The sequence below is a fragment of the Jaculus jaculus genome, chromosome 11 (genome assembly GCF_020740685.1).
Source record: "Jaculus jaculus isolate mJacJac1 chromosome 11, mJacJac1.mat.Y.cur, whole genome shotgun sequence".
NCBI lineage: Eukaryota > Metazoa > Chordata > Mammalia > Rodentia > Dipodidae > Jaculus > Jaculus jaculus.
This window is the reverse complement of record NC_059112.1, coordinates 26,082,617-26,097,374: the sequence shown is the minus strand read 5'-3', so window position 1 is coordinate 26,097,374 and position 14,758 is coordinate 26,082,617. Positions and strand designations below refer to the sequence as shown.

At 44.5% G+C, this 14,758-nt stretch overlaps 2 protein-coding genes across 2 annotated transcripts in view; both read right to left on the bottom strand.

Annotated features, from left to right (window-relative positions):
* Tlr1 (toll like receptor 1) overlaps positions 1-13,563 on the bottom strand; it is a 30,164-nt gene extending 16,601 nt beyond the window's left edge. The window contains exon 1 of the mRNA XM_045161362.1: positions 13,477-13,563. The gene's annotated coding sequence lies outside the window, so the exon portion shown is untranslated. The remainder of the gene's footprint in view (positions 1-13,476) is intronic.
* Tlr6 (toll like receptor 6) lies at positions 2,890-13,569 on the bottom strand. Its single transcript, XM_045161361.1, has 2 exons — positions 13,477-13,569; positions 2,890-5,454 (listed from the first exon to the last, which is right to left on the bottom strand). Exon 2 carries the CDS (start codon positions 5,394-5,396, stop codon positions 3,009-3,011), a length of 2,388 nt encoding a protein of 795 aa, XP_045017296.1. The 5' UTR covers positions 5,397-5,454; positions 13,477-13,569; the 3' UTR covers positions 2,890-3,008.
* Between the last annotated feature and the right edge of the window lie 1,189 nt (positions 13,570-14,758).

The following is a 14,758-nucleotide window of genomic DNA, read 5'->3' as shown; positions in this document are numbered from 1 at the left end:
TTTTAGGAAGTCTAGCCTAGCTGTGTCTAGGATCTCTGTTTCAAGAAGGGAAGTATTTTTCCCCCTTTCTGTGCTTTGGGCCTTAGCCAAAATCCTAAGACAAACAGACAAAGCCCATTTGATATCCACTAACACATAAAGTTTGCTCTGAGTTTCCCTGGAAGGCAAGTACACCTGTGCCTCTCACTTCATCAGCCTGTGACTAAGGCCATAATTCTCTTTTATGTGTGCATTGCTATGTCATCAGCCCTTAACGGTTTATTACACGTTTGTGTATCAGAGTCAAAATATTAATCAACTACCCAGGCGTGGTGGCACACGCCTTTCATCCCAGCACTCGGGAGATGGAAATAGGAGGATTGCTGTGAGTTCGAGGCCAACCTGAGACTTCATAGTGAATTCCAGGTCAGCCTGGGCTCCAGTGAGACCCTGCCTCAAAAAAGAAATTAATAAACTATTATTCAGATGTAGGATAAAACACTCTCTTTTATTGCATAATTTCTCTGTCTCTTTCTCACTCTGTCTTTTTGGGTGCAGGTATGTACAGACCAGAGGTATATTGGGGTCTTTCTCAGTGCCTCTCCACTTGATTCTCGGAGACAAGGTCTCACAGTGAATCTAGAGTTCACTGATTTGGCTACACTAGTTATCCAGTGAGCCCCAAGAACTCCACGCCTGCCTGTCCAGCAGTGTGCTTCCAGGCACGTGCCATGTCTCCCAGCATTTTATGTGGGTTCTAGAGATCTGAAATGAAGTCTCCATGCTTGCATGGCAAACACATTTTCCACTAAGCCACTTCCCCAGCCCTGGGCTAACCTCTTCTAAGCTCTGAAGGCGAAGATGAAGGCCCATGGACTCCTGCTCATACAGAATCCATCTGAGAAGGAAGAAGGGAGAGGTACCACTCCTCAAATAATTGAGCATTTACTCAAGACGGACTGTGGCAGTGTGAGATGGTTAGCTAAGCCAGAAGCTGGGCTCTCTCTAATTGCAAAACGAGTGCCAGCCCTCGGCCTAATTCCACAGCTCAGTAGAAACAATGCTTTCGTGGAACCTCTCCCAATGACGTGCAGCATGTGGAAGTGTGTGCATTCAGCTTTGTGTCGCTGTGACGGTACCCGAGACAAGCTGAGGAGGAAGAGTTTCATTTGGCTCACGGTTTCAGAGGTTTTTCAGTGCAAAGTCAGCCGCCTGTCCCTCTGGGGTCTGAGGCTATGCAGAATACCATGGTGGAGTCAGCTTGCTCCTCTCGTGTCACGGTGATAAAGAAACAGAAAGAGGTGTCAATGGGCCTTGGGGAGGGTGCTGCAGAGGTGGCTCAGGATACAAAGCCATGTGAGCTTGCGTCCCTAAGTTTGGACTGCAGAAACCCATAAAACCAGATGGGGATGTGCTGGTCACCCCAGCATGCCTATGGCAGTAGAAGGGATGCAGAGACAGGTGAATCTGTGAAGCTCATGGGCCAGCTGGCCTGGCAAACAGAATGGTAACTAATGAAAGATCCTGCCTCCAGCAGGGTAGAAGGTGAGAACAGACACCCAAGCTTGCCTCCTGACCATGCAGGCTGTGGCATGGGTGTGCCCAAACTCGCACACATGAACTCTTTTTTAAAAAATATTTTTTATTTTTATTTATTTATTTGAGAGTGACAGAGAGAGAAAGAGGCAGAGAGAGAAAGAGAGAGAGAGAATGGATTTGCCAGGGCCTCCAGCCACTGCAAACGAACTCCAGATGTTTGTTCCCGTTCCCCCTTGTGCATCTGGCTAACGTGGGTCCTGGAGAATCAAGCCTTGATCCGGGATCCTTAGGCTTCATAGGCAAGCGCTTAACCACTAAGCCATCTCTCCAGCCCACACATGAACTCTTACATACACACGTAAGCACAAAAAAAATAAATAAATAAATACATGAGCCTTGGGTCTGGCCATAGTGGTACACACCCAGTACTTGGGAAGCAAAAGAATCAGTGAGCTAAAGTCAAGCCTGGGCTGCTGTGGTGGTTTGATTCAGGTGTTCCCCCATAAAGTCAGGTGTTCTGAATGCTAGGTTCCCAGCTGATGGAGATTCTGGAATTAAAACCTCCTGAGGGCAGTGCATTTGCTGGGGGCAAATGTATGGGTATTATAGCCAGTGTCCCCTTGCCAGTGTTGGGCACACTCTCCTGTCCCTATTGTCCACCTGATGTTGGCCAGGGGGTGATGTCCACCCTCTGCTCATGCCATCATTTTCCTGTGCCATCATGGAGCTTCCCCCTCGAGTCTGTAAGCCAAAATAAACCTCTTTTTTTTCCCCCACAAGCTGCTCTGGGTTGGGTGATTTCTACCAGCAATGTGAACCTGACTGCAATGGTTACATATAGTCCAGGTCAGCCTAGTCTAGAGTGAGATCCTACCTCAAACAACCAAAGAAGCAGCACTTGGGAGGAAGAGGTAGGAGGATCACCATGAGTTCGAGGCCACCCTGAGATTACATAGTGAATTCCAGGTCAGCCTGGGCTAGAGTGAGACTCTACCTTAGAAAAAACCACACAAAATAATAATAATAATAACAATAATAAAAGAAAAGGAGGAGAAGGGGTTTTGAATATACCTTTCCAAGGCATACCCTCAGAGACCTACTTCTTCTAAGTCCCAACTCCCAGGAGCCTGTTCAGGTGTGACCTCATCAATGGATTTGGAGACATTTTATATCCAGATCATAATAGAAGCACCTGTCAATAGTACCTTAAAATCACAATGTTGGGCTGGAGAGATGGCTCTGCAGTTAAGGTACTTGCCAACAAAGCCTAATGACTCAGGTTTGATTCCCCAAGGCCTACATAAAGCCAGATGCACAAGGTCGTGCATGCATCTGGAGTTCACTTGCAGTGACAAGAGCCCTGGCGCACCCATCTCGGCCTCTCTCTCTCTCTCTCTTTCTCTATCTCTCTGCTTGCAGATAAATAAATTATTTGAAAAATCACAATGTCCATCAATAAGCTGTTTCTTCAGTTGGATTTCCTGAGGTTTTTAAGTTTTCACATCGGTTTCAGTGACACATGGTAATTTGGTATTAAAAGCAGCACTAATGTTTGCCCAAAAAAGGGCATGTTTGCTCTTCTCTGTGGGCCACTGCAAATAAGTCCTGCGTGCCATGAAAGCCTTCAGCTTGTGATACTTGCTGGGAATGCTATTCGGGGAGATGGGTTCCAATAAAATCAGGATCAAGTTATCAGAGCCTTCGTGGAAGAGGTTGTGGTGGGCGAAGTAGAGTTCGTAGTGGCACCAGTCACTCTGGACGAAGTGGGGAGACAGGACGAAGATGGCCTTGTAGCTCTTCTCAATGCAGCTGATGATGTTTTCCACGATGCTCTTGCCAGGAACGAAGTTCCTCTCGTGGAGGCAAATGCGGATGCCTTCTTTCTCCAGGTGTGGCAGCAGCTCGCTCTTCACCCAGGCCGAGTCGCGTTCGCTGTAGGAGACGAAAGCGTGGAACCGCAGCTCTCTCTGCAGCTCCTCCAAGGGCACGTGCCTGGCCCTGCGCCGGGTCTGCGTCCACTGGCACACCATCCTGAGGTACCAGGGCAGGTCAAGGTGGACGCAGAGGAAGGCCACCGCAGCGGCTGACACCAGCGCGGTGGCCCCGATGGTGACAATCAGCAGCGTGATGTTGCAGGACAGCGGCGAGGCGTGGAAGTCCTTCAGCGGGGTCCCCCTGTGACCCTCCGGGTGGTCGCACGTGTAAGCCTCGGGCCAGCCGTCTAGCACGCCGCTGGACACTTGGCCCGCGTTCCTGATGAACTCCCGCAGCTCGCACGTGCATTGGAACGGGTTGTCCCCTGCTCGGAGGGACGTGACGTGGTGGCAGGTCTGGAAGAAGTCAGCGGATGGGTGGGAAACCGAGTTGTGGTCCACGATCAGCACAGACAGGCTGCTGAAGGCCCCGCACGCGGGCAGGTCGGCCAAAGAGTTGAAGGCCACGTTGAGCTCTTGCAAAGCTTCCAGACGGGCGACGTCTTTAGGGATGCTCGCTATTCTGTTGTTACGAAGATCAAGCACCTTGACCTTAGGAGGCAAGCACCTGAAAACAGAATCAGTAAGCATATTGGAAGACAAATTTAATGCCACTATAGTCTCAGCCCAAGTACACATGTCCTCATGTGTATGAGACACCAAAGAATTCCTGCTAACGTCCAAGGTTTCCAGAGATGGCATAGTCTTAGTCATGTGACTCACTTTGAAAAGGCTTTGCAAGCCATTCTTTTGGAGTATAAGTGTCTCCAATCTTACCAATGTGGAACAGTTTTGAAAAACACTATCGGTGAAAACATTCTGGGTGAAGTTCAAAAACGTAAATGTGCTTGGGACCTGAGGACAAAGCATGTGAAAAAAGGGTGAATCGGATATGGTTAACATCAAAATGTTCATCTCAGAAAACACAGTGTATAAAGCTGTCTGTGAGAAAATGAACACTCGGTTTGTAATGTGTTCTATCTTCAATGCCTTCAGGGACGTGTCAGAGTACGTGAAGTCTTCCTCGTCAATGCTCTCGATTATTGTTAAGTTGTACATATTGAGATATTCCACAGGTTGGGGCCACAGGAACTGGAAAAGTCTAACCAAGCATTTCCAAGTTGTTTCCACATGGTTGAGAGTAAAATTCAATAAGCTCGGACCTCTGGTGAGGTGTAATAAAAAGTTTGTGAAAACGTGACAGTTGTCATCATTCAGTCTAATGTTAGTCAGTTGTAAGCACCCTAAAGTATTCACTGATATATTCACATGGACAGAGAACAAACTCCTTGAATGAAAGACAATGTGGAGAGTTTTTGTATTCAGAATTTGAAGACTTTCTGCCTCAGTTTCTTTTGCATGATAGCCTCCTAAATCCAGGAGAAGATATCTTAGCTGCAAGTGAGCAGTTGGTAGCAGGTCTGATTGTCGGAACTTTCTAGCACTTAATCCTAAAAAACTCAGCTGCGTCAAGTTGCCAAATTCCCTGCAGATGGGCAGAGCGTCAAAGTCATTGAATGAAAGATCTAAGTGCTTGAAACTCACAACAGGGGAGCAAGATACGTTTCGTAAATGATTGTGAGATAAATCCAAGTATTCCAAATCTGGGTTGAACTTGAAAGCATTCAAATCAAGTCTCTGGATTCTATTATGGGAAAGTTTCAGAACTTTCAGTGCTGGAAAAGAACTGAGGTCAGCCATCTGAAGCTCAGCTATGGAGTTCTGAGACATATCTAGAACTGTGGTTCTTGGTGGCAGGTCTTTGGGAACTTGAGTAAGGTTTCTTTTTGACAGGTCTATGGCAAACCCTCTTTCACTAGAGACTTGGATTACGGTGCCAACCATGAAGGTCATAATGCAAACACGATGGAAATTTCCAACAGTAAGTCCTTGATCTTGGGTCATGATGCAGCTGCTATCCCAAAAGGCTATTCTTCAGAGCATTTTGATCTGAGTCCAAGTTCTGGGGATATAACATACATGAAGATGAATAACGATTAGGTCATTAATATGCTTGGGCTGCAGGACACTGAGACACCAAGCTGGAGCTGAGCTGGAAGCCTCCTCCCTGCTGACTAGCTGTTATGGTCCTGGAAAATTCTATGCAGCTTGCGAGGTGAGAAAAGTCATCAATAGTCTTAACCAGCAGTGGACCCTGCAAGATACACTGACTGGCCAGCCAGACAAAATGTGCCAGCTGGTACAATGCTGGCATGTCTGCTATGGGGGAAACCAACTACTCTCTAAGTGAATTTGAGGCCTGTCCCACAGAGGGAAGTCATACCTGGTACTGAAGACCTAATCAAAAGCCCATGGTTGGGGAGGTCATAAGCCCTAAGGGGGAAGTTATTACTGTTGGTTAAATGGATATATTATGCCTATCAAATTGATTGTCCTCTAAATATTTATGCTTATGTCCATATATTAATGTGATTTTCTTTGTCTTTTTTTAGCTAGGGTCTCACTCTAGCCCAGGCTGACTTGGAACTCCTTCTGTATCACCAGGCTAACCTTGAATTCACAACAGTCCTACCATGGCCTCCTGAGTACTGGGATTAAAGGTGTGCCCTACACACCATCCGTGTTCCCACCTCCCATTCTCACTGTTGGTTAGAGAAGCTTCTCTTCTCAGGTGGTGGTTTAATTCAGGTGTCCCCATAAACTCAGGTGTTCTGAATGCTCGATTCCCAGCTGACGGAGATTTGGGAATCAACACCTCCTGGAGGGAGTGTAGTGTTACAGCCAGTTTCCCCATGCCAGTGTTTGGCACATTCTCCTGTTGCTATTTTCCACCTTATGTCGGCCAGGGGGTGATGTCCACCCTCTCTCTGCTCATGCCATCATTTCTCCTGCCCTTGTGGAGCTTCCTCTCGAGCCTATAAGCCACAATAAACCTCTTTTTCCCACAAGTTGCTCTTGGTTGGGTGATTTCTACCAGCAATGCGAACCTGACTGCCACAGTGGTAACTACTAGGAAGACTCTAGACTCACGAAAGTGCTGAGCGGTGACAGCGGAGTGTTCAGCAGTATGAAACATCTCTTTCATACTCTCCGAGGCTCAGGGACTATTGTGGATGAGGTGGCAGAATAAATGCAATAGGCAAAGGAAGAGGAGGAGAATGTGGCATTCTTGACCTCACGGTGGCTGATGCTATAACACAAGAACTGCTCAATAGGAGCACCAAAAAATAAAATGAAAGCCGGGCGTGGTGGCGCACGCCTTTAATCCCAGCACTCGGGAGGCAGAGGTAGGAGGATCACCATGAGTTCAAGGCCACCCTGAGACTACAGAGTTAATTCCAGGTCAGCCTGGACCAGAGTGAGACCCTACCTCGAAAAACCAAAAATAATAATAATAATAATAATAATAAATTAATTAATTAAAAATAAAATAAAAGACTATATCAAAGAACTCGGGCTAGAAAGATGGCTTAGTGTTTAAGGTACTTGCTTGCAAAGCCTATGGACCCAGGTTTGATTCCACAGTGCCCACATAAAACCAGATGCACAAGGTGGTGCATGCATCTGGAGGTCGTTTACAGTGACTAGAGTCTCTGTTGAGCCCATTCTTTCTTCTCTCTCTCCCACTCAGTAAAAGCTCAGTGGGCTGGAGAGATGGCTTAGCGGTTAAGCGCTTGCCTGTGAAGCCTAAGGACCCCGGTTCGAGGTTCAGTTCCCCAGGTCCCATGTTAGCCAGATGCACAAGGGGGCGCACGTGTCTGGAGTTCGTTTGCAGAGGCTGGAAGCCCTGGCGTGCCCATTCCCTCTTTCTCCCTCTATCTGTCTTTTTCTCTGTGTCTGTCACTCTCAAATAAATTTAAAAAAAAATTTTAAAGCTCAGTGATTTTTTTCTTTTAAAAAAATTTTTTTAAAAATTTATTTGAGAGTGACACACAGAGAGAGGAAGAGGCAGGTAGAGAAAGAGAGAGAGAATGAGCGTGACAGGGCCTGGAATTCATTATGTAGTAGTCTCAGGCTGCCTTGAACTCATAGTGATCCTCCTACCTCAGCCTCCCAAGGGCTGGAATTAAAGGTGCCACCACACCTGTCTCCCCTCTCTTATTTTTATTTATTTATTTGAGAGAGAGAACGAGGCAGAGATACAGAGAGAGAGAGAGAATGGGAATGCCAGGACCTCCAGCCACTGCAAATGAATTCCAGATGCATGCGCCCCCTTGTGCATCTGGCTTATGTGGGTCCTGGAGAATTGAACCGGGGATCCTTTGGCTTTGCAGGCAAGTGCCTTAATTACTAAGCCATCCCTCCAGCCCTATTTATTTATTTTTAATTAATTCATAAATTTTTATTTGAGACAGAAAGAAAGGAAGAGAAAGAGAGAGAGAGAATAGGTGTGCCAGGGCCTCTAGCCACTGCAAACGAACTCCAGACACATGTACCACCTTGTGCATCTGGTTTACATGGGTCCTGGGGAATTGAATCTGGGTCCTTAGGCTTTGCAGGCAAGCGCCTTAACCATTAAGCAATCTCACCAGACTGCAAGCTCAATTTTCATAAAATACCTGAGCCTATGGAGACATACATTCAAGCTACCACACTGGAGTCCTTTTTATTTTTATTTTTATTTTTTAGTTTTTCAAGGTAGGGGTTCACTCTAGTCCAGGATGACCTGGAATTCACTATGTAGTCTCAGGGTGGCCTCGAACTCACTGTGATCCTCCTACCTCTGCCTCCCAAGTGCTGGGATTAAAGGCATGCACCACCACACCCAGCTTTGTAGTCCATTTTTGATTGGGTTGTTTGATTTCTTTTTAAAATTATTGTTATTAACAGCATATTTTTGTATGGAGACATCATGTGTTGGTACCCTCTTTTCCTTCATCCCTGAACCCATTCCAGTGGGGACCCACCTCAGTGGGGTTTCATCTGTTTCTTTTTTACTTTTTTATTTTTAATTTTAAAAATATTTTTATTTACTTATTTGACAGAGAAAGAGGGAGAGAGAGAAAGAGGGAGAGAGAGAGAGAGAGGGAGAATGGGCACCCCAGGGCCTCCAGTCACTGCAAATGAACTCCAGATGCATGCGCCCCCTTGTGCATCTGGTTAACGTGGGTCCTGGGGAATTGATCCAGGGTACTTTGGCTTTGTAGGCAAACACCTTAACTGCTAAGCCATCCATCCAGCCTTCATTTGTTCTTTTGAATCCTAGGAATTTATTTTTAGTCATTTGTTCTCATCTGTTGGTCCTACAGAAATGAATATGTATTCTTTTTCTTTTTCTGTTTTCACTTTTTCTTATGGGAGAGAGAATTGGAGTGCCAAGGCCTCCAGCCTCTGCAATCAAACTTCAGACACATGAGCCACCTTGTGCGCATGCACAACCTTGCATTTACATCACCTTGTGCGTCCTGCTTCCCTGGGACCTGGGGAATTGAACATGAGTTCTTAGGCTTCACAGGCAAGCATCTTAACCACTAAGCCATCTCTTCAGCCCTAGATATGTATTTTTCTAACTAACAGTGGACCAGAAGCCACAACTTGGAAAAATTATAGGGGGTAGGAAGGATAGATAGGGGCACCTTTATGTTTTGTTACTATATTTTGAAATTAGAAGCACTACCACTGCACCATGAGGTCCCAAAGGTCATTATATTTTACCTGTGTGTGTGGATGCATGTATGTGTATTCATTTATGTGTAGATGTATGAATATGTGACGGTGCATATGCACGTGGAAGCCAGACAGAGAACAACTTATGGTATCATCTTCAAGAATGTCATCCACCTCCTTTGAGACAAGGCCTCCTATATTAAAGGAGAAACAGGAGTAAGGTAGCTTTGTACAGGCAGTTAGTCAGGGAGCAGAAATCCAAGAGGGACAATGCCCTGGTTCAATCCCCAATACAGTGCAAATAAATAAATAAATAAATAAAAATAAAGCAAATGCTTAGCAAAAAAAAAATTAAGTAAAATGTGCTGTTGGGCTACAATATATATGGATGACAAAAATTTTATTAATTACAGGAAACAAGGGAACTGGTGAGAGGGAACAAGTACACGAGAAAGTTTTCTGAGAGCCTTGCTTGATTGAGGGAAAGCCTTGGGCACCAATTCATCTAAGAAACTAGAAAAAAAGCATAAGTTTAGGGCTGGGAAGATGGCTCAGCCAATAAAGGCACTTGCTTGCAAAGCCTGCTAGCCCTGGTTCAATTCCCTGGCTCCCACATGAGCCAGATGCAAAAAGTGGTACAACCATCTGCTGTTCCTTTTCACCAGCAAGAGGCCCAGGCATGCCCATACACACCCACAACCACACAAATAATTATTTTTAAAAATATAAGTTTGAGTATTTATATTGTAAAATTAAGAGCCATTGTTGGAAAACACAATTAAAATGGACAAAGCCAGGCTGGAGAGATGCCTAGTGGTTAAAAGCGCTTGCTTACAAAGCCTGGCAGAGGCCCTAGCTGCCCATAACCTCCTCCCTCTCCCTGCAAATAAAGAAAAACCTTGTTTAAAAATATTTTTTGTTATTTATTTATTTGAGAACAACAGAGAGAAAGAGGCAGATAGAGAGAGAAAGAGAATGGACATGCCAGGGCCTCCAGCCACTGCAAATGAACTCCAGACACGTGCGCCCCCTTGTGCATCTGGTTTACATGGGTCCTGGGGAATCGAGCCTTGAACCGGGGTCCTTAGGCTTCACAGGCAAGCACTTAACCACTAAGCCATCTCTCCAGCCCAAAAGAAAGTTTTTTTTTTCCTCCACAAGTTGCTCTTGGTTGGGTGATTTCTGCCAGCCATGCGAACCTGACTGCAAAAACTGTCAGTGTGGAAAGTTCAAAAGATGCTACTAAAACCAGTTGGCACCAGTTAGAAAACAGTTAAGTGGCCAGTACAAAAGAAATTAGGTTTGAAAAGGAATCTAATTGTCCCTGCCAAAGACCAGGCTGTTAAAACTTAGCATATCTCCTCATAGCTAGATATTTCTCTGTCACCTTTAGAAATAATAAGCGTGCCTGGTCGATGTACTTAATGGCACAGCACTTGCCTATCATGGGCCCGACACTGGATTTGATCCTCAGCACTAATAATGCTATTAACAGCAGGGTATGGTGGTCACGCCTTTAATTCCAGACTCAGGAAACAGAGATAGAAGGATCGCTGAGAGTACGAGGCCAGCCTGGTACTACAGAATGAGTTCTAGGTCAGCCTGGGCTAGAGTGAGACCCTACTTCAAATGAATAAATACATTAAAATGATAATAATAATTATAATAACAAAAACCTTATTCCTTAGAAAAATGTTCACTGTATAAAGGTGATAAGCATTCATTTATTTAAATTTGCACCAAAGAAAATATATGCACAGACATGTGGGAAAATCTGTAATATATGTATCAACACACTCTCTCTCTCTCTCTCTGGATCTTTCTGCTTCAAAATAAATAAATAAATAAATTTTTTAAGGACCCCAGTTTGATTTCCCAGGACCCACATAAGCCAGATGCACAAGAGGGCATATGCATCTGGAGTTTGTTTGCAATGGCTAGAGGCTCTGGCGTGCCCATTCTCTCTCTCTACCTACCTCTTGCATTCTCTCTCTCTCTCTCTCTCTCTCTCTCTCTCTCTCTCTCTCTCAAATAAATAAATAAAATATATTTTTAAAAGTGTGGTTAGGAGAATTTTATGTCATGATGAAATGCTGAAAAACAAGTGTAGAAAATGATTAAATCCATGATTGTATATCCATAGCATGGGATAACATGCAGTCTCAAACAGTGCACTGTGAAACACGTTTGCAATCTAATGGTAAGTGAATGAAAGTTCCAGGCTGCATATACGAGACTTTAATTTGTAAGATATGATTAGAACTTGGAAAACGTGGGACTGCAGAGATGGCTCAGTGGTAAAAGGCATTTGCTTGCAAAGCCTGATGGCCCGGAATCCACGTAAGTAAGATGCACAAAGTGGTGCGTGGATCTGGAGTTCATTTGCAGTGGTAATACTGCCCGGCGTGCCTACTTCCCTCCCTGCACCCCCCCACCTGCTTGCAAATAAGTAAAAATTTTAAACAATGAACTTGGAAAATGCAAAACCTAAGAGGAAAAAGAATATGAGAATTGAATCATGCTTCATTTATTTTTCTTAGGAAACAGGGTTTCATGTACCCTAGGCTAGCCTTAAACTCAGTATGTAGTGAGGGTAACTGAACTTTTCATCCTCCTGCCTCCACTTCCAGAGTGCTGGGATTGCAGGCATATGCCACCACACTCAGTTTTATGGGTTTTGTTGGTTGGTTTGTTTGTTTTTTGTTTTTTTGAGGTAGAGTTTCACTGTAGTCCAGGCTGACCTGGAATTCACTATGTAGTCTCAGGGTGGCCTTGAATTCAAGGTGATCCTCCTACCTCTGCCTCCCAAGTGCTGGGATTAAAGACGTGCGCCACCACGCCCAGCTCAGTTTTATGTTGTTGTTGTTTATTTTTATTTATTTATTTATTTGAGAGCAACAGACAGAGAAAGAGGCAGACAGAAAGAAATAGAGAGAATGGGTGCGCCAGGGCCTCCAGCCACTGCAAATGAACTCCAGACGCGTGCGCCCCCTTGTGCATCTGGCTAATGTGGGTCCTGGGGAGTTGAGCCTCAAACCGGGGTCCTTGGGCTTCACAGGCAAGCGCTTAACCGGTAAGCCATCTCTCCAGCCCCAGTTTTATGTTTTTAACGTCTTTTATGATCTCAAAATGTTATCTTAGAACAATATAAGTTATCTTTAAAATATTGCTGGTGTAAAAATATTTTATATTTAAAGAAGCAGGCTTGTATGATTTGGAATATTACTACATATATAGTGGAAAAGAGAGAACCGTCTGGGGGAGCCCAAAGGGACGATAAGAGGGAAGGACAGTTTAAACTAAAATAACAGAGCTTATGGTTAGGGTGACCCTAGTATATGATTCATATGCATGTTGATTCATACGTGTGCTTTGAAAAATTGTTCTGAATCATACACACTGCACAAGCCAATTGTCACGTCCTGCTTGTGTAAACCAGCTGCCAGCTTGCTCGCTCACCCCTCCCCTCGGCAGTGACCACTATAAAAATGAAAGTAAAAGCTGCTGAACACCAAAGTTACTTTGGGGAACCATCCCAACTTCGGTCCCGGGGGAAGTGAAAAGTTAGAAGAGACACAGTTGTTTCGTTTAATATAATCAATTGGAAAGTGAAAGAACGAAAGGGCATAAAAATAATCATGAGAGGTGGAGGGCACTTACAAAGATTCAAACAGCAAGAGCGATCAGGGAATGATATTGAAGTTCAGCGTGGGAAAGAATTCACAATTAAAGTCGACAAAAATACAAGAGGAGCTTCATGGAGGAAGCCGGCTGCCAGCCCTGTGCTGGATTCAAAGTCAAGGAGATTCGAGAATTCAGTCACTGCCACTTCCTCTATTTAGCTAATGTTTTTTTGTTGTTGTTGTTGTTTTGTGTTTTTTTTTTTGGCTTGTTTGGTTTGTTTTTGAATTTGCTTTAGTGCTAGCGGCTACATGCTGTGGATCTGAATTTGAACTGTGGTGACATAATTAATTCCTCTTTTAAAACAACTCAGCGACAGATACAGATCGATAATTCTAGTACCATCTGGAAGGCTAGAACCAAACACACTGTTTACTATAAAAGCTATGTAGCACGTGAGCGGTGCTGTATCCGAGATTAAAACAAAACTACCACAAACATTATGAAAACAAAGAACCAGAACAGAGAAAAAGAGATGTCAGTAGACCAACGCAAAAGAAGTAAGTAATAAACAGGCTTTTTCCTTTAACTATCGCTGCAAGCACTAATTATTTGCTCTGCCACAAAGACACACCTCTTGCTCACGCACAATTCCAGGGACATTCACAGCAGTCTTTAAACACACACACACACACACACACACACACACACACACACACACATACACACACACAGAGAGAGAGAGAGAGAGAGAGAGAGAGAGAGGAATTTTACAAACATGTCAAAGAAGTATTACCTATGTCCTAGAGCCAATACCGTTTTCTTGTTGACTTGCAGAACTTGCACCATCATTTGAAAGATCCACAAACATCATCATACTTGTTGGTACTTTCTCCTCAGAAGAGAAAATCACGACGAAGCACAAGAAAAAGTAAGCGTTGGGCAAACAGTTCCCTGGTCTGAAGACAAGCAGAATCTCAGGGATGTTTTGGTGCCACCTATTGGTCCTTCCTGGCAAAAGTGGGGAGCAGGGCTGAAGAGATGGCCTAGCGGTTAAGCGCTTGCCTGTGAAGCCTAAGGACCCCGGTTCGAGGCTTGATTCCCCAGGACCCACGTTAGCCAGATGCACAAGGGGGCGCACACGTCTGGAGTTCGTTTGCAGAGGCTGGAAGCCCTGGCGCGCCCATTCTCTCTCTCACTCTCTATCTGCCTCTTTCTCTTTCTGTCACTCTCAAATAAATAAATAAAAAAAATATAAAAGTGGTGAGCAGAGCAGACTTTCCTGGATTCTGGTCTCAATTAGGATGTCACTGTATGAATTCATATAAGTAGGCAGCTCATGAAAATTTTGGAATAAAAAAAGGCTTTTTCTAAGGTCAATTTTTAAAATATATTTAGTTTTTTACTTGCAAGCGGGGAGAGAGAGAGAGAGAGAGAAGAAAGGCTGACATAGACAGAATGGGCACACCAGGGTCTCCTGCCCAAACGAACTCCAGAAGCATGCACCACTTTGTGCTTCTAGCTTTGTGGGTACTGGGGAACTGAATCTGGCTCATTAGGCTTTACAGTCTAATGTCATCTCTCCAGCTCCTCTAAAAGGTCAATTTTGTCTCTGAGGGTTTTCAGCTTGGGTTTTTTTTTTTTTTTTTAATGTTATTTACTTATTTATGGGAGAGACAGAGAGAAAGAGGCAGACAGAGTCATGGGCATTCCAAGGACTCAATGTCACTGAAAAAAAAAAAGAAAGAAAGAAAAGAAAAGAAAAGAAAAGAAAAGAAAAAAAAAAACACTCCACATACATCTGCCACTTTGTGTATCTGGCATGGGTACTGGGGAATCAAACCCAGACCATCAGGCTTTGCAAGCAAGCACCTTAAACCACTGAGCCATCTCTCCATCTCCTCATCTTGGATGTTATTTTATCTTTTATTTATTTATTAGAGACAGAGAGGGAGGGAGAGAGAGAGAGAGAGAAAATGGGCACACCAGGGCCTCCAAGTACTGCAAATGAACTCCAGATGCACACGCCACCATGTGCATCTGGCTTACGTGGGAGCTGGAGAATCGAACCGAAATCC

Bases quoted from the DNA above. Each gene is read 5' to 3' on its own strand.
- Tlr6 (XM_045161361.1), bottom strand. From the start codon at position 5,396: ATGACCCAAGATCAAGGACTTACTGTTGGAAATTTCCATCGTGTTTGC.